Source organism: Ambystoma mexicanum, chromosome 10 (assembly GCF_040938575.1).
Source record: "Ambystoma mexicanum isolate Mex_15411 chromosome 10, UKY_AmexF1_1, whole genome shotgun sequence".
Classification (NCBI taxonomy): Eukaryota; Metazoa; Chordata; class Amphibia; order Caudata; family Ambystomatidae; genus Ambystoma; species Ambystoma mexicanum.
Genome location: NC_090932.1, coordinates 1,157,156,330 through 1,157,175,903, shown reverse-complemented (window position 1 = coordinate 1,157,175,903; position 19,574 = coordinate 1,157,156,330). Strand labels below are relative to the sequence as shown.

The 19,574-nt window shown below is 46.5% G+C and overlaps 1 protein-coding gene across 2 annotated transcripts in view; it reads right to left on the bottom strand.

Annotated features, from left to right (window-relative positions):
• LOC138492113 (STE20-like serine/threonine-protein kinase) overlaps nucleotides 1-19,574 on the bottom strand; it is a 520,802-nt gene that overhangs the window by 51,506 nt on the left and 449,722 nt on the right. The window contains exons 16-18 of one of the 2 annotated variants that reach the window (XM_069619086.1): nucleotides 8,456-8,581; nucleotides 1,659-1,770; nucleotides 782-1,575 (exon numbers count right to left, since the gene is read on the bottom strand). In XM_069619086.1, the coding sequence (XP_069475187.1) occupies nucleotides 1,493-1,575; nucleotides 1,659-1,770; nucleotides 8,456-8,581 (321 nt within the window). In that variant the 3' untranslated portion in view covers nucleotides 782-1,492. Of the gene's footprint in view, nucleotides 1-781; nucleotides 1,576-1,658; nucleotides 1,771-8,455; nucleotides 8,582-19,574 lie in introns of those variants that run through there. The other variant, XM_069619087.1, reaches the window with a different exon arrangement.

Here is a 19,574-nt window from a genome sequence, read left to right as displayed (position 1 = left end):
GGACCCCAGATCTATTTCCCTTACCTCCCCCATTAAGCTAGCTGTTACCCACGCATAATCGATTCTGGAAAGTGATTGGTATATATGTGAAAATCACGTGTATCAACTTTCGTCTCCTCTCTTGGTCCTCCAAACATCTCGCAATGTTAAGTTTTCAAAGCTTTCCTTTAACACCCGTGTGGGGACTGCTGTTCCCTTCCCCGTGCCCCCACTTCTAGCTACAGAAGTGTCCCACGCCAAATTAGAATCACCCGTGAATATTATTTCACCTGCTGCAAAGTCCTCCAACCTAGCTACTACCTGCCATAGGAACCCAACATGCCCTGTGTTAGTTGCATATACCGTTTCCAAGGTGATTTGTCTATATTCCAATTGCACTAATAGAAAAAGATATCTGCTCTCCGTGTCCACCAGGGACCGCACAACCATAGCCCTGAGTGTATCTCTGAATCCTATCATGACCCCCAAGGTCTTCCCCACTGCATTAGATTGATAAATTAGGAAGAAAAACTGCAATTTCACCACAGGTTTATCTACCTTCTTAATATGTGTCTCCTGTAACATGATGATATCCATATTCTCCTTTTTCATTAAAACTTCCACCTTTTTTCGCTTTACAGGGGAATTTAATCCCCTAAAATTATCAGATTAAACTATTCAATGCCGTGATTGGATTGATCCCCGGCCTTTAGCAGTAGCCATATCCTCACTTCCTCTGCCCCCCTACTTTATTTTTGCACCAATGCAACTTCGTTATGTGAGAAACATAAGAATCAGGATGTATTGATGCATCGTTTTTATTCTGTGAATTGTGTATGCAATTATAACTGCTTTTAAATGGATAAAATGGCATTTTATATATATATATATTTTTTCTAAACTGATCCATCGCTGGAAATTACGTGATCTGTCTATAACGTTATGGAAAATTAAAGCATTTTGTAAATAACGTGTTCACTTTTAATTTCACTAAAATGTGATCCGAACATCCGTTTTCAGTTTTGTTTGCAGCTGTAGGAAACCTCCCATCATCCCACGATTGAAAGGCGTGGCTTTCCAAAGCTTTTCTCCAAAATCACACACAGACTGGCTTGGCATCATCTACTTCAGAAAACCGATGAGTTTTTAGTCAGAGGCTCCCATCCCATCCCCTTGCCTCACCTACTAACCTCAGTGTCTCAACCAAAAGTGAAGTGGTAGACAAGGTGCTCTTGTTCATCATAGTCTAGTATGACCTCCTCTGTACTCTGACATCCAGTGACATTCCTACCTTACAGGTGTTGCATGTTAGAAATGCCTGGTCCTGGTGATTAGCTGGGCTGCCACATAATAAAACAGGGCGTCAGCTAGATCCACATCCCCTAAACGAATCAGTGAGGTGACCAGTGCCTGGATCACCGCCTGAAAGACATGTCCGACATTTCATGCTAATGCTGTGAGCCCCAGGTCTCCACATCTTGTTTGTTCTCTGCCACGTGCTATAAAGTGGCTATCAGGAGGGTGAAATGTCTGGACCAGCATGCTGCTCAGTGGTGGTCTCTTTTTCCACCCCCGCTTCTCGTGGGTCCGCTCCACCTGTACAGTGGACAAAAAAAGCCAGAGTTAGACGTACAGTGACCTAGGCTGTGACTGGTTCATAAATGGAAAGTTAAGTTCACCTGTTTCTGTGCGGTGCGCTGATCTCCACTCTCTTAGCTCCAGGGCATGCTCATCCTCCAACCTCTTCAGCTGCTGCTTCTCCAGTTCCACCAGCATTTGCAGCTTCTCTGCCTGAGGAAGGACCCCAAAACTAATTGTGATAGAGAACGGTGTAAACAGTATCAGACATTCAACAAAGGATGTGGCCCTAGACAGGAAAGAAATATCACTTGCTGGCTACCCAGTAATGGGCATCGTTTTTAGATTCACAATTTGATTTTTTGATATTTTATTTCTATCGCGCTCGTACACAAAGTGTTTCAGAGCGCGACAAGGCAAGGGAGGGGGACAGGAGAGAACAAAACAACGATCTTACTAGTCCCAGTGACATTGAGAACGCGCAAGTGCATGGGAGAGGGGGAGGGGAAAAGTGCATGGAAGGGGGAGAAATGGAAAAGTGCGCAGCAAAGGAGAAACAGATAAATAATAATAGATAAATAATAAAGGCAACAAACAGTGGTAGTGCAGCCAGCAAGTGCTGGGTTTAAGGCAGCAGACAGGGTAGGTCTGATAAGTGCAGGAAAAAAAAAGGGGCGGGTGACTGTATGGGTACAGATACAGACCCCAGTGAAAGGGGTGGCCCGGAGGCAGTGCAAGAGGGTGGCAGGGTGAGAAGGTTCCTGGGCCCGGCGGACAGAGGGTGGACAGTTGCACGGTGCCAGAAGAGAACAGATCAGCAGGGGAGAGCGTGGGCGAAGGCAGAAGCAAAGAGGAAGGTCTTGAGGTGTTTGCGGAACCGGAGATGGTTCTCCTCAAGTTTTAGAGTGGCAGGTAGGCTGTTCCAGAGGGAGCCACCAGCCGAAGACAGGTCTACCCCCAGCTTGTTTCTTTGAAAAACGACTGACCCTGAGGGAGTTAGAGGAGTGAAGAGCTCGGGAGGGGAGGTATTTGCAGAGGGATAGGTATTTTGGACCCAGGCCCCAGAAGGCCTTGTGGACAATGCAGAGGGTTTTGAATTTAATCCTTGCATCCACTGGGAGCCAAAGGAGATATTTCAGAGCTTGAGAGATACGATCCCAGGGCTTGAGTCCAAGGACAAGTCTCGCAGTTCTGTTCTGGATTAGTTGCAGTGGGTGGAGGGTAGAGGCAGGTAGGTTTAGAAAGAGGCTGTTACAATAGTCCAACCTAGAGAGAACCAGAGCTTGGCAGACAGTGAGCTTCTGGGGGAAGGAGAGGAAGGGTAGAGTACCTCTGAGGAGGTGCAGTAAGAAGTTAGATATTTTAGAGACATCAGAGATGTGGGCCGAGAAGGAAAGTGTGGAATCAAAGATGACCCCGAGATTCTTAGCCTTGCAGGTGGGTGTAGGAGGAGGGCCAATGGAGGCCGGCCAGAGAGTAAGGGGAAAGGATGGAGAAAGTGTGCTGATGAGGAGGATCTCAGTCTTGCTGGCATTCAGACAATGATCATTGACGGAACACCAATCTTGAATGGCAGTAAGGCAGTCAGAGTTAAGAGAGGGAGAGGAGGTGGCTGAGGGCAGCCTGAAAATGAGTTGAGTGTCATCAGCGTAACACTGGAAATTTGAGCAGAAAATGGCAATGCAGCGGGCGAGAGTTGCCAGGCATTGGTTGAAAAGCCAAGGCGAGAGGTTAGACCCCTGGGGAACACCACAGGTAGAGAGGAACATAGATGATAGGAAGGTCCCCAGTATGACCTGGGAGGGTCGATCAGAGAGGAAAGAGATCAGCCAGGCTAGAGCCTGATTGGTGATACCCAGGTTATCATGCAGACGGTTGAGCAGGATGGTATGGTTGACCATGTCAAAGGCAGAAGAGAGATCGAGTAGGATGAGGACAGAGGGAATGCTAGAGTCAAGGTTTGAGACCAGGTCTTCACGGATGTTCAGGAGAACAGTTTCCGTGCTTCTGGCAGCTCTGAAGCCGGACTGGTGGTCGTGGAGACAGCCAGCAGAATCAGAGTGAAGGTTAAGATGGCAGATGGCCAGCTTTTCAAGGAGTTTGCCCAGAAAGGGAGTAATGGAAATTGGGTGATAGTTGGCAGGACAAGAAGGATCAGCTGTGGGCTTCTTGAGAAGAGGATGCACAAGGGAGTGTTTTAGAGGGGAGGGGTAAGATCCTGAGGCAAAGGGGTGGCTGCAGAAATCGGCAAGGGGCGGAGTGAGGGTGTCAATGTGATCCTTGATGATTTTGGAGGAACAGGGATGAATCTGTTTTGACGAGGCTTTCATAGATCGGACTTGTCTAGCGACCTCCTCAGTGGAGAAAAGAGGAAAGGATGAGAAGGAGGGTGGGGGTGGCTGAGAGAGGGTCAACAAGCACAGATGGAGAGGCGAGAGGATGGGAAGGGGAGGAAAGGGAGGACAGGATGTCCTGGGTTTTTGAGATAAAGTGAGAGGCAAGGGCATTGCAAAGAGCCTGGTGGGGCAACAGGAGGGGTTGGCCAGCTCCTTGCAGATTTTAAAGAGTTCAGCCGAATAGTTTGATGCCGTCGAGACACGGGCTTGAATGTGGACTCTCTTGGTGTGGACAGAGAGTCGATATTGCCTTTGGAGCAGGTGACAGGTCAGTTTGTCAGAAGATGAGCAAGAAGTCCCCCATTTCTTCTCAGCAGCCCTACACTTACGTTTGAGTGTAGCTAGGTCGGAGTCAAACCAGGAATTGCACTTGTATACAATCTATGCAATAATTCCCCACTGTCTTCAGAATCCTTCACATGATGGGTGTTGGGACAGACTTCCATTTTTGGGGTTATGATGTTCCTTTTTGGGGACCCCTAAAAGATTTGCTTTTTTTCTCTTGGGTTGTTAGTATCTCTGATCTCATTTTGTGGTCAGAAGGACTTCCACTGTAGACCCCCCCCCACCCCCGCCCCTGCAACCCTTTTTCTTTTTAGTATATCATCTTACGGTAGCCCATTTGGCTACCAGGAGAGGATGTTTTTAAAGTCCTGATTTTTGCCCAAGTGTGATTACATCTACATTGGTTTTAGGGAGTAGGCTGGTGGCACCTGTAATTTAGTTTTGTCTTCATAAGGAATGCAAGCGGATTTACAGCATTGGTAGTCCAATATACCTTTTTGGTAGCCATCTGTGTATTAATGTATTTTTTAAGTCCTGCTCTCTACCATTTTGTTTTTGGGCCATACCTTTGTCCTGGCCAACAATGAGGAAGGGCCAAAATGGCCACTGTGTGCACATGAGCTCACTTTGAGCCTAGCCATGCACCCTCTAATGTGGTCTGGACTGGTTCAGACCAGTCCATACCCCTAGGTCAGCCATTAGACCTCCTGTGTGAGTGTACTTGAACATTTGGAATTCTTGGGCAGAACCTGATTGGCTGGCTGCCAAAAGCTTTGTTAGGATCCCTGGTGTGCAATTGGTGGGCTGGCTTAGGCCAGTCCATGAGCATGTGGGCTTAACAAGGGAAGACCCTGATCTTGCCCTCATTTCTGCTGGATTTATGTGAGACTTCTGATGCACGTTGCATTTTTACTTACCCGCGGGGAGATTTTGGTGCTGAAAAGCTGTCGCTGCAATGTTGTGAACAGGTTTGGCCATTCGGTCTGGACTTGTGTCTCTGTACCTTAGCTCTGGTTTGGATTTTCAAGTGCTGGACATGCTTCATATGCTGTCCTCTGGTCATCCTTGTCTGCTGGGCTGGGCCATCTGTACTGACTGTCCCTGTGACTTTTTACTGCTTTCTTCCAGTTTTACTGCCTTGGTCACCTGCCTTTGTGTAGAAAACTGCCTCCACCCAGAAAAGTGTTGAGACTCAACACTCTGCCTCTCCTGTTCATTCGGGCCATTCTGGTTCGCCTCCATGACTGTTTTCTACATGAGACCTTTTTCTGCTAGCTGCCCCTCTTTCTCGATCGAGCTGCTAGACTCTGCTTAATTGGGTTCTTCGCCTTCCTAGACATCTTTGTCATTGCTTTTGCCTATGACTGGTGGGCCCCACTCCTCTCAAGGTTGTTTCTTTGTTTTTTTTTGCCCAAGTGGGTTATTGTTGGTTTGGGGTTCAAGTGTCTGGGTGACTAGATTCTGTAAAGAGGCTCTGTAAATAAGAGTTGCACTCACCAGGTTGGTTTGCCCCTTTGCAGTCGTTTTGGGAACCACAGCCATGAGTACTTACCTCTGGGGCTAGAATTGGTGGGGTATTTGAAGTACTTACTCCAGGGGTCCCTTGGTCTGTGGTCCAACGTTTCTGCAGGTCCGATTAAAATAATTTTGCCACTCATCTACTGGCCCAAATCCTGCTTGGCTGCATCACTTTGTGGGGATGCTGAATCTCGAACCTGGCACTGGAGCTCTTCAAGATGGTATCCTCTGGAATCCCCTGGGCTCCGTAGATGTCTTCTCAGCATCAGGGGTAAACCTGATACATACATCTCTTTTCCCTATAACCGCAGATGTGCCTATAGACTTTGTCCTGTATATTACGTTTTACACTTACATGCAACTCTCCCGCATTGACTCTTGTGGCTACCTGGAAAGTCTTCCGGCCCCCTTGCCCACTTTTGGTTGTTGGAGTTCTAGACCAAAGAATTGAATTTTAGCTTGTTCCACTGATTTTATATGCATTTTGAAATGATTGTATTACACTCCTGCCTGTTATATTGTATCGCTGCAAGGTTGAACTGTATCCATTTTCCCCAGGTGTGTAATGTGTTTGTTCCATCAGCCTAATTATATTCTGTATTTTGGTGGCCTCTGGCTTTGTGTTCTGACGTGTTCACCCCTTTTGCCCTTCTAGGTCCTGCATTTACTGTATAATGCACATTAGTATTATGCATGAACGGCCAACAGGTTAGGAAAGCAGGGACTGTGTTTTATAATTTTAATGAAATGAGCAATTTGGCGGCGGAGAGAGGTTACATGTTGACATACACGTAGGCTGCTACACGCCGCCATAGTTTTGTCATTTGCACCGGTGAGTGCAAGTGCGAAGAGGAAAAGGGCGGCATAGATACGTGTACATGTCTTTTGCCATGCACTCTTGCACTCTGCAGTGCAAAGTGAGTAAACACTGCCTCGTATGCTCACAATTACAATTAAACATGTCAGGCAGGGTTTAGTTTTAATTGTAAACATGTTTACAATGGATCCCTGTGGAGTCAGCCTGCTTTATACTGGTGCATAAGGCAGGCGGATCCCAGAGGGACCTCCAACATTTGCATAGGCGTGACAATATGTGCCCGCTCAAATGCTGGAGCAGTTTGCACAGTGGAGTGCAAAAAGGAAGGGGAAAAGGTGGCATACATGCTTATACACCTTCTTTTGCCCTCACCGTTTGCACTTCGCCGTGCAAATGATGACAATTTGGCGACGGGGATCCACTTATGTGTAAATCTACACATAAGGGGCCCCGCAGCCGAATTACGGGCTCATACAAAATGAACTCCTTTCTGTAAAGCTTCAAAATGGAGTGGAAGCTACCCAGTGCATAGGTACACCATGCTATGATGCTTTTATGCTGTGCCATTCTCTTTTGTAGTGTATTACGGTGTTGGTACCTTTCAGAGAAATTGGCATATTGTGTCCCTGCCCAGGAGTAACCGTAGTCTCTGGAGGAAGAAGAAAGAAAAAGAGCAAAAAGTGAGGTGTAGGGAGAAGCAATAATAGGAAAAGGGTACGCAGAACTAACAAATTAGGAAAACAGAATGGGGTTGAGGTAAAGGGAATGTGGTTGTATGCATGGGGGTGCATAGACACTTGATTGGTTGATTTTAATATTCACCTTGATCCATCTTTCCCTTTCTTCTGCTAGTCTTAGTCCTCTGGTTGGCATGTAAGAGCAGATGCTCTTGGAGAGGAATTCTGGCATCCAACCCTGAAGTCTCTTGTGGAATAGGCAGAGACTTTTTAATCAGGTTCTCTAATCAGGAGTCGATGTAAGGGCTTTAAGGCTGGGTGATGAGGCTGGGGCATGTTTTGAGACCCCTGGTGGTTTCTTCATGGACTTCAAGAAGCAAGGTAATCCTCTACAGCACACATAGGAGAGGGAGAATTGTTTCAGGGGGAGGCAAGAGAAGAAGGGAAGGCCAAGGTTTGGACCATGGCAGTAGTTGGACACATTTGTTAGGGTTTGGCTCATTGCCAATTAAGCAGCTGAAAGAACATGCAGATCTTGAACAGGTTGAGTCTGGCTGTGGTGCCATCCCCCAGACGAAGGATTTCATTATCAGTGGCCTCCCTCATTGTTTACAGAGGCGACCGTGAGTTGATATCCAGGACAGGTCACAAGAGTGTTTAATGCATTTTTGGTAGTGTGTTGCAAGGAAATATTTTATCTCTGTTTTTGGCTGAGTTAAGCATCAGCCACGGCAGGATCATCCATACTGTATCGGATGGCTAAAAGGCAGTGTCCAGAGTTCTGCCTAACCTTGCACCCCTTGCTCTCATCGTGGCCCTCACCAGTGTCTTCTACTCTCTTGAGATCATCTCTAGTCGTCGCCCAACCAGTTGCCCCTCTTTTATGTGGCTCACTACTATTGTCCCCCCCTCACCCATTCCAATGTGTGGCACCCTGTTTTTGCCACTCCTCCTACTTGTGTTCACACGGACCCCAATATATTTTACTCTGTCCAGTGCTATTGCCCCAAGGTTCTATTAGTGCAGCTACTGCCTCTTCCCTCATTTAGGAGGCTCTTCTCCACCAGAACCATGTGCCCCAACTAATCCCACTATACAGCTTGCATCATTCATTCTCTCTAATTTCCCTATTAGGTATATGGTATGTACCAGAACCCCCTGAGCACACTTCAACTTTCTCCCGCAATGTTCCTTCACTCTGTCACCTGCATCTGCTGCAACTCGCTAAGGTTCATCTCCTGATGCTCTTGGAGGGCCTGTAGATCCTTCTCCTGTTTCTGCAGAAGCTGTCTCACATCTTCCTTCTGACGGTCATCTTCCTGCTGCAAGAACTAAAAGGAAGACATTGGGTAACTGGAAACTGAGTGCACCCCCCAAATCCCCACCAGGCTCTCATCCCTCCAAAGAGTCTTATTGCCATCGTTTTATTTCAGAACATTCTTAACAATACTTATTTCATTTTTTATAAATAGCTAAAATGCTCAATCTGGACTTTTTGCATCACAGGCTTAACAGATGTTCTACTGTAATTGCATTAACATAGCTGTTGATGCGAACAAGTGTTGGATGCACAAGGGTTCCTCTGTGATCCACCAAGTGCCTTCACAGGACTTTCTCCCCCTTGTCCTCTTTCTACTTTGAGAAATGGTTTGGTTAGGTGGCCTTCAAACTTTGTAGCATCAATGCTGATGCTCTACAAGCCATGAGCAGCTCCACCGTATGCATGCCCGTGCATCATCACCACCATTTTTCCTTGAGCGGGTAGCACCATCTTTGTTCTACAGCAGCTCTGCTATTTTAAACCTCGAGAGAAGTTACCAAGCATGTCAATCAGTTGACGAATTTAGAGACGGGAGGCCTCCCTCAGCCTCTCTATTTTAAAATAAAAAGTGCAACACTTGAGTAACCCCACTTCATTATTAACCGACACACTGTTTTGAACACTGTTTCAACCACATTTGCGGCACATAAATAAAGAGTTGCTCCATGTAATCCCACTTTACATATCAGGAAAATCCAATTATCTATTGGGTTCTATATGCTGCTTGAAAATCTGCAGACTTGATTACTGTCCACTTCATCTGGCTACAGTGTGTTTACACTTCGGCTCCTAACCCGATTCCCAACGGCTCCAAACATTGCTGAGGTTTTTCAGTAGGACACCACTTGCAACATCGGCAACGTCACTGAGGAATGGTTTGGCCAAATATGTTACACTTATGTGGGATGACTTTAGGCTTCAAATGCTGCCTCTAAAATGCAGGCAAATGTAACCCCACCCAGTCGATCTCCAAAGAGCCCCCTTGAACAATTTCTTGACATCCCACTATCAAAAATACAGACATTGACTTGAACATCTTGATGGCTTGCTTCCAGCCAATGAATACACTGCTGGAATATATATATATAGAGAATGGCCACTCTAAGGGCACCTTCATCAGAATAGGCTCGGAACCCAAAGTTTATAGATCAAGGACAGCCAAGGGGGATCTTTCAAGTGATAGGAGTCTGTTCAGCGAACATAATGGGCCTGAGAGAGCAAAGGTGACCTTTATTGTGCCACCATGTTCTTGGTGTCTTGACTGGCCTAGAACCCAAACTCAGAATTCTGTATAACATCAAATCAGGAAAGCTTCAAAACAAAGCTTTGCGCCGGTGACAAGTATGCGCCGTTACAACTGAAGATTACAAAAAATCCAAATCCAAACAGGTGCGCCAGGCCAATTAACTGTGGAGGATCTCTAAACAGGACAGGGATGCAGAGAAGGCAAAAGGACTGTTCAAAGCGTATAAATTAGCCCTATTTACATCAAAAAAGAGTCACTCCAAAGAGATATCAAACAGGCAGGGAACCAAGCCAGAGCACTATTTGATGTAGTGTCGAGATTTAGGAACCCGACATGTATGGCAGTGCCTATTTTTCCCACTCAGGTGCATGCAAACAAGTTTAATCATTTCTTCGAGGGCAAGATTGTCGACATTCAAAAAAGCATTACTCAAGTGAGGGGGGCTGAAAAATGGGAGGAGCTCCCAGAAGAGAACGAGACAGAAGAACATCAGGGAGAAAACAAAATATTGAGGAGGAAGCCGTCTTATCCTCAATATTCCATATAACAGCCTTTATAAATAATCACTAACAGAGGGCCATATTCCAAGCGCCCTGAAGGGGGCATTGGTGAAACCCCTATTAAAGAAATCTAATTTAGACCCTACAGTTTTAAAAAACTACCGCCCAGTGGCCAACTTGTGTTGGCCTACCAAAACTCTTGAAAAAGCAGTATGCGGTCAATTTCAGCGCTTTATAGATAGTAAAGGGGTACTGGACGATTGACAGTCGGGGTTCCGACCCAATCATGAGACGGAGACCGCTTTGTTGGCGGTCCAGGATGATCTGTTGGAGGCAGCGGATAGGGGAGGATCCACAAAATTGTTGATGTTGGACTTATCTGTGGCCTTTGATACAGTGGACCATCCTCCAGAGAATTGTAAAAATCAGGAGAGCCTCGAAAGTAATAATGGACTGGCACTGCTCCTTCTTGAAGGAGAGGTCCCAACAAGTGACTCTGGGAGGGTTCCTTTCGGAGATGTTATGGCTAAGGTGCAGAGTCCCACAGGACTCGGCACTCTCACCATTGATCTTCAATTTATATATTCGCCCACTATTCAACATTCTGAGGCGGCATGTGTTAATATTCCACTCTATGCGGACGATACCCAGATTTATGTTGAAACAGAGAATATTGCCGAGGCATTTGAAAAGATCGATCAATGCATGCAAGAGATTAAAAGATGGATGGCTTGTAACCAGTTACAGCTCAATGCATCGAAAACGGAGGTGATATTATTTGACCCAAAAACCCCTCTGTTTTTGGGTGAAGAACTCCAATTCTCGAGGAAAGTGAGAAACCTTGGTTGTATCTGGCAGGAAAACCTGCGCAGTGACGCCCAGATAGAGGCCAAAGTAAAAGCAGTCTATCATTCACTGTGTATGCTTACAAATGTGCTCCCTTTCATTGCAATAGAAGATCAGCCAGTGGTAGTGGAGGCCCTGACTAACTCTCATCTTGACTATTGTAAGAGTCTGATGGGATTCCAGCAAAGCAGATGAGACTCCGGAGGGCCCAGGCTGATCGGCCATCTTGGGAAACGGGACCAATCATCTCGGCCCTTTGTAGATCGCTTTACAGGCTTATGGTGGAAGTCCGCGTTAAATTTAAGATGGCCTGTTTGATGTACAGATGCTTTTATGATCTTGCACCAAAATATCTGAGTACCAGGATACGCCGCTATCAACCAACCAGAGATCTCTGCTCTGGAGATAAATTGTTGATGTGTATACCTTGGGCAAAGCAGGTCCCTAAGGGCAACAAGAGGTTTTCCATGTTTGGCCCTAAACTTTGGAATCAACTACCAGTGGAAATCCGGGCCTGTACATTCTTTGAAGGCTTCAGAAAGCTGCTAATAATCTTCATATTTAGATGAACTAATGAGGTTTAGGCCACAGGCAACACTCAGTCTAATTCTGAACTATAGTTACCATCTGCACACGAATGTAGTTAAGTCTGCTTGGTGCGCGTAGGAAATACTCAAAATCAAAGCAGCAAAGCAGATGAACACCATACACTGTATTAAATTTCCCGTTCAGGCAGACATTTTGAAACTTTTCAGTGTCTCAGTATTTTTTGTATAGAATATTTGAAATGTGGAAGCCTAATTTAATGAGGTCTGTTTTATCAAATAAAGTCACTCTACATGCCTGATCTCACAAGGGCTATTTGCTTGGTTTTACCACAGTGATGTCTAAAATCAGTCATAAATATCATCAATGATATCTGTGCTGTTTGCACACTGAGCCATGAACCTTCTCATTGCCCCTCCAGTTAATTTTCATGGCAGGCTTCAGAACTCAGCATGCTCGTTTGACTGAACATCTCAGTATGGAAATGCACTTTCACAGTGCTTTTTACACTTCTCTGTGGTAAATGGTTCATGAAAAAAGAGGGCACAGAATTAGGGGCTTAGGGTTGGGGCGAAAAAGAAAATCACGCATGTTGATTTGTGAAGCTTTTCATGTAACACTGGCAAAATAAAGGGGGTCAGAGTTTGTGCCAATGATTTTTGTTTTCCCTCAAGCCCCATGAAGTGCTTTTGTTTAATCTGGTCTGTTCTCTAAATTTAACCAACAAATGATAATATTTCCCCCAAAAGTGATGATAGCATGCAAAAAAGAAATATCGTTCTGCGTAGCCTGGAACTCAAGGAAATCGCTAGGGTTGTTTTTCATTATTTTGGTGGGTTGGAGTCTCACCCGTAAGGACTAATGACCGCAACCACTCACACAACTAGCCCCACTTCAGTGTCGTAAGCCTTCTCCATCCATAACAGGTGCCAAATTCACCTCTCCTGGGCTATTGATAGGTTATACAATGTGAAACAATACAAGTTGTTTATGAAATCCAGGGTGTCATATAAAAGTAAAGATTCTGTACACATTCCTGTACCAGGATCTGTGTCAGTACTGAATCTGGATTTTGCAGCAAGTCTGGTACAAATGATTCAGTCAATCTGTCATATTTTCCATTCTAGGCGGTCCTTCTGAGTTGGATAGTAACCATAAAAACAGGTGGTATTTGGAATACCAAGAATGCAAAAAGCGGGTGAACCAGTTTCACTCAAATAGTTAACGTATGCATGAGAACTATGATAAATGTATGATTGTAACTACCAAGGACCCCCTGACCTGTGTCCAAAAAAGTACAAGAATGTGCAATATAGGCGGATACTGGCTGATAGGCCTGCACTAACTGAAAAAATTCCAGAAGTGTAAATAAAGTTCTCAGAACAATCTTCAATAATAAATCACTGCATATTCATGAATCAAATACAGAGTCAAGTTTGTAATTCATTTATACTAAAGTCTCAAGGGAATTCAGGCTCATAGCGCCAGTTGAAAAAGTTAGGTACAACTAGAACAGTCCATCAGAAAAAGATTTGTACAAGCCACACAAACACAGGTGCTTTTCAAGTTTCAACAAAATATACGGAAATAGGTAATGGCACTGTTCCAAAGTAAATTTTAAACAGATGGGAAATGTAGCTCAGTGCATTGTAATCACAAGGAACATCTTCACATAAGATAAACTCACTCTTCAATGCACATCAATGAAAAGAAGTACTAGAAAGTGTTGTGCTGAGTAACATAAATGACCACAATCATAAAGTAAATACAGATAATGAAAAGGTAGGTCCATGTGATAGACAAACTCACACAAAAACGCAAATGCCCCAAAGCTTGATAAAGGATACTAATCAACCGCAACGTGGAAAGAACAAAGTAAAAAAAAAAAGAAAAGAAAAAAAAAGCATAACTCGCCTGGTCAAAGTCAATGTAGAAAAATATTGACAGATCACCCAGTGGTAAAAGATCGATCGAAACTCTCAACCAGAAGGTAAATATAAAAAGCAAGAAAGAAAAGAAGGAAATGATGCTGCGCAGATAGGGGGACGCGAAGAGCATTATGCACAACATAATGCTATGACATCATCGCATTATGGACCTTCATTAAAGGGGTGCTATCAGTGGAAAGTGCAAAGAACAAAGAAAAAAACTCCAACCATAAGAAACGGAAACTACAAGAAAGGCAGTCATATTGGAATATGTCAGGAGTGGCACTCTATTAAGAGTGGCACAGGACACCCAGAAAGGGTTTGGGTGGTTGTGCCAAATAAAGTGTACAGATAAGAACACACGCAGCGGAAAGGAAGGAGAACGAAGAGTAAGCAAGAGTAGCAAGGGAAAAGATACAGAATGAATACCCTCTTGAGGTGTATGCAGATATAGGAAAAGAGTATTCCACGCTGTTTGCTCATGACTTGGAACAGCAGCTCTGGGTGTCTGTAATGTAGAAACAGGACAAGGGAAGGGGCAGAGGTTGACTGAAGGGAACCAACAGACAAGCTCTGTACAAAAGGGTCTACAAACAGCACAAGAGAAGATACTACAGACAAATCCAGGAAAGGAGGTGATAGCAAACTAGCAGAAGGAAATGAAAGGAAAGTCGTGTAACAGGATAGGATAGCAGAGGACAGTAAGGAACAAGGTTGAGAGCTCAGAGGAGCAGGAAAGCAATGAGTAAGCCCACAGGGGTAGGACTGTAAGGTAGAACGCCCAGAGGAAAAGGGCTTAGGGCAGCAGAGTAAAGCAGACTGCACGGCAAGGATCCCGTAAGGGCCGGGCAGTAAGGAGTGAACCCTGAGGGACAGGGCCGATGAGCGTAGAAGGTAGCAGAGGACTGTAGAGAGCTGCTAGGCCGAGAACCCAGCGGAAAAGGTAGGTAGTAGGCAGCGAAGCGGGATAAGCTGCAAAGTAGGAAGGCCCAGAGGACAAAGGCTGTAGGTAGCCAGAGAGAGGTAGGCTGCAGAGCAGGGAGCCCCAGAGGACAAGGGCTGAAGGCAGCCGGAGTGAGGCAGGCTGCAGGGCAGGGAGCCCAGAGGACAAGGGCTGAGGCAGGAAAGCAGCAGAGCGTGATCAGCTGCAATGTAGAGGGTACGCAGGGCAAAGGCGGAGGCTGGAAGGCAGCAGAGCGTGATCCGCTGCAATGTGGAGAGCCCGGCAGGGCAAGGGCGAAGGCTGGAAGGCAGCAGAGCGTGATCCGCTGCAATGTGGAGAGCCCGGTAGGGCAAGGGCGGAGACTGGAAGGCAGCAGAGCGTGATCCGCTGTAATGTGGAGAGCCCGGCAGGGCAAGGGCGGAGACTGGAAGGCAGCAGAGCGTGATCCGCTGCAATGTGGAGAGCCCGGCAGGGCAAGGGCGGAGACTGGAAGGCAGCAGAGCGTGATCAGCTGCAGTGTGGAGAGCCCAGAGGAGAAGGGCTGTAAGGCAGGGAGCCTGGAAGGCTATGGCTAGAGGCAGCAGGGTGGAGCAAGCAACAAGGCAGGGTCCAAGCAGGAGTGAAGGTAAGCAGCATACAAGATCCGTAGAAAGATGCAATAGGTGGAGGAAGAACTCTCAGATGCAAGAGGCTGAGCCACTGCAGGCAGCAGCCTTTATACTGCCTAGCCCAGCACAGAGGCAGGCTAATTGGTTGCACCTGGCTAAGCACACCTGCAGGCAATCGGCCACCTCCCTTTCTGTTCCTGGGCTGGTGGAAGCAGGGCAAGTCTCTAGGGCTTCTGGGGGGTGTAGTTCCATTGATAACCAATAGGAACAGCCAGGAATCGATGCTTGTAGCCAGGTGCATTATGGTATGCGTAGTTTGTTGGAAATAATAATTAAGCAGCAAAGTCTCGCAAATGGGAAATAAAGTTTCCAAAGTAAATATAGATGGATCCAAGAGTCTGTTGTAAATAAATGATAAACATATAGTCCAAATTGAGCGTAAATGGATGCGCCCATGGCGCAGGCATGACAGTATGCCCCTCTCCAGGCCCCTCTCCAGGCTCCCTGAAGACCGACCTATAGGAAGAATGTCTGTCACACCGTGCAAGAGTCTTACTGCAAAAAGGCAAATCATGAAGCACCAGAAACGGGTTGCAAGGTGAGAGTCTTGAATGGCTGTAGAGAGTATCAAGGCGGTAGCAACTGGGTGTGTGGGTGTCATGAGAGAGCCAGCGGGCTGGAACGCACCTGAGACTGGTAGAGTAGAGTCTGGCATTCTTAGTGCGATAGATACACCAGCAGAAACAACTGGAGCAGTAGTCTTAACAGGAAAACCCTTCGCTGACCCTGCAACAGTTAACATGGCGGATGAGGGATCAGGTTGTGTAGCAGAGGATTCTGCTGCAGCGAGCACAGCTGCGAAGGAAGTAGAAATCTGGGCATCGGGAGCATCAGAATTAGCAGTAGCTTCAGGAATCACAGTAGCTATAGCAACCTCAAGATTTGCAGCAGAGACTTGAGGAGTCTCAAATGTGGCAGGGAGTTTAGGAACCACAGCAGCAGTAAGATCATGGATTGCAGTTGGAAGTTCGGGTGCTGTAGCAGCTACAGATAGTTCAGGTGTTGCAACTACTGGTAGATCGGGTACCACAACCACTGGCGATTCAGGGGGTATCGAAGAAATTGAAGATGTTGATTGCTCAAGAGTGTTGTCTGATAGCACAGCCACACTTTGGCAAGCCCCGCTTGCCAACTCAGCATGCTCGGTGTGAACTGCGCCAGTCTCTTCAGCTGCCATTGTCATTTCAGAAGAGGTTGTAAGTGTGAGTACTGGACAATAGGCAAGGGTGAGGGCGGAACCATCCTTTGACTCAGAGGGATTTCCAATCAGAAGACCACCCTTGTTTTGCGGTGTAATGGCTGTGTGCGTGATTTGACCCACCGGAGGAGTTAATTCTTTTCTGTCAGTACAACAACCTGAGTTTCTGTGGCTGGAAGGTGAAAGAGCTGTGTCAGTCTTTAGAAGGGATACATATGCTATGTTTAGGTCTTCCATCTGCTTGGTATAAGTCTTTATACTTTTCTGTATGGCAATTCCAGGCCTTATCATGTCGATCTCTAAAGATAAGATGTCAGGTGTTGGATATAGTGTCAGATGGTCTGGTGACTTGTGTCCCTTCATAAGATTCTTATAATGCAAATAAACAAAGTCATCATAGAGGTCTTCGGTCTTTCTTTTAAGGCGTAGGAGTTGTTCATGTAGCAGGTAAGTATCATTAGTTTGATCTAAAGCTTCAGAAGCTGGTGTGGTAAAAAATTTGGTTGTAGCAATGGGAAGACTGACCTTAGGGTTATTGTGTTTAGTAGATACTGTAGAAGCATTAAGACAACCGATGGTTAGAATAGGTCTTTTGTACCCAGGACCAGATGCACAAACCTCAGGATAATGACTGCTTTGTCCTGTCAAATAAGGTTTTCCAGCATTCTGGGGGGCTTGCCAAGCTGATCTTGCGCATATCACTCTGGCAACAGCGTATTCTGGTTTAGAGTCTCCCACAATGAGTGCTATATCCTTGTCTGTTGCGGTGTTAGAAGGCTTGTCAGAAGACGCAGGAGTGTCTTTCACTGTTTGGTTTAACAATATCTGTAAGAATTCATTATCTTGCTGTAGCTCTGCAACAGATAAGGACTGCGGGTCATAGTCGCAAATGTCATAATAATTGTACATGGAAGAAGGGTCAGCTAGCCAGTGAGTATAGTACCGTGCTTGTAAATCTTTGTTTAATAAGGCAAGACTGTCCTTTAGACTAAGGTTCTTGTTTGCTGTCTTTAGGGAAACCATAGGTTTATGCAAAGGTTTCTTAACTCGAAAGGAAAGCATCTTTGGTCTGTGTGTGCCTTTCCGGCCTATGGAACAAGACATGTTTTGCTCTTGCATTCTGTCAGGAGTGGCACTCTATTAAGAGTGGCACAGGACACTCAGATAGGGTTTGGGTGGTTGTGCCAAATAAAGTGTACAGATAAGAACACACGCAGCGGAAAGGAAGGAGAACGAAGAGTAAGCAAGAGTAGCAAGGGAAAAGATACAGAATGAATACCCTCTTGGGGTGTATGCAGATATAGGAAAAGAGTATTCCACGCTGTTTGCTCATGACTTGGAACAGCAGCTCTGGGTGTCTGTAATGTAGAAACAGGACAAGGGAAGGGGCAGAGGTTGACTGAAGGGAACCAACAGACAAGCTCTGTACAAAAGGGTCTACAAACAGTACAAGAGAAGATACTACAGACAAATCCAGGAAAGGAGGTGATAGCAAACTAGCAGAAGGAAATGAAAGGAAAGTCGTGTAACAGGATAGGATAGCAGAGGACAGTAAGGAACAAGGTTGAGAGCTCAGAGGAGCAGGAAAGCAATGAGTAAGCCCACAGGGGTAGGACTGTAAGGTAGAACGCCCAGAGGAAAAGGGCTTAGGGCAGCAGAGTAAAGCAGACTGCACGGCAAGGATCCCGTAAGGGCCGGGCAGTAAGGAGTGAACCCTGAGGGACAGGGCCGATGAACGTAGAAGGTAGCAGAGGACTGTAGAGAGCTGCTAGGCCGTGAACCCAGCGGAAAAGGTAGGTAGTAGGCAGCGAAGCGGGATAAGCTGCAAAGTAGGAAGGCCCAGAGGACAAAGGCTGTAGGTAGCCAGAGAGAGGTAGGCTGCAGAGCAGGGAGCCCCAGAGAACAAGGGCTGAAGGCAGCCGGAGTGAGACAGGCTGCAGGGCAGGGAGCCCAGAGGACAAGGGCTGAGGCAGGAAAGCAGCAGAGCGTGATCAGCTGCAATGTAGTGGGTACGCAGGGCAAAGGCGGAGGCTGGAAGGCAGCAGAGCGTGATCGGCTGCAATGTGGAGAGCCCGGCAGGGCAAGGGCGGAGGCTGGAAGGCAGCAGAGCATGATCGGCTGCAATGTGGAGAGCCCGGCAGGGCAAGGGCGAAGGCTGGAAGGCAGCAGAGCGTGATCCGCTGCAATGTGGAGAGCCCAGCAGGGCAAGGGCGGAGACTGGAAGGCAGCAGAGCGTGATCCGCTGTAATGTGGAGAGCCCGGCAGGGCAAGGGCGGAGACTGGAAGGCAGCAGAGCGTGATCCGCTGCAATGTGGAGAGCCCGGCAGGGCAAGAGCGGAGACTGGAAGGCAGCAGAGCGTGATCAGCTACAGTGTGGAGAGCCCAGAGGAGCAGGGCTGTGAGGCAGGGAGCCTGGAAGGCTATGGCTGGAGGCAGCAGGGTGGAGCAAGCAACAAGGCAGGGTCCAAGCAGGAGTGAAGGTAAGCAGCATACAAGATCCGTAGAAAGATGCAAAAGGTGGAGGAAGAACTCTCAGATGCAAGAGGCTGAGCCACTGCAGGCAGCAGCCTTTATACTGCCTAGCCCAGCACAGAGGCAGGCTAATTGGTTGCACCTGGCTAAGCACACCTGCAGGCAATCGGCCACCTCCCTTTCTGTTCCTGGGCTGGTGGAAGCAGGGCAAGTCTCTAGGGCTTCTGGGGGGTGTAGTTCCATTGATAACCAATAGGAACAGCCAGGAATCGATGCTTGTAGCCAGGTGCATTATGGTATGCGTAGTTTGTTGGAAATAATAATTAAGCAGCAAAGTCTCGCAAATGGGAAATAAAGTTTCCAAAGTAAATATAGATGGATCCAAGAGTCTGTTGTAAATAAATGATAAACATATAGTCCAAATTGAGCGTAAATGGATGCGCCCATGGCGCAGGCATGACAGAATAGCATTAAATCAATACAGTGCACAACAACACATAAAAAGAAAAAAAACATGCATTTGATCAGTCAGGTCAACCCCCACAATAACTGTAGAATAGGTATCCACAATGTAAGACTACGTGAAATACTAAATCAATGGGCACAAACAATACATTAAAAATAGCAATAAGTTCAATCAAAAAATTAAGGGGAAC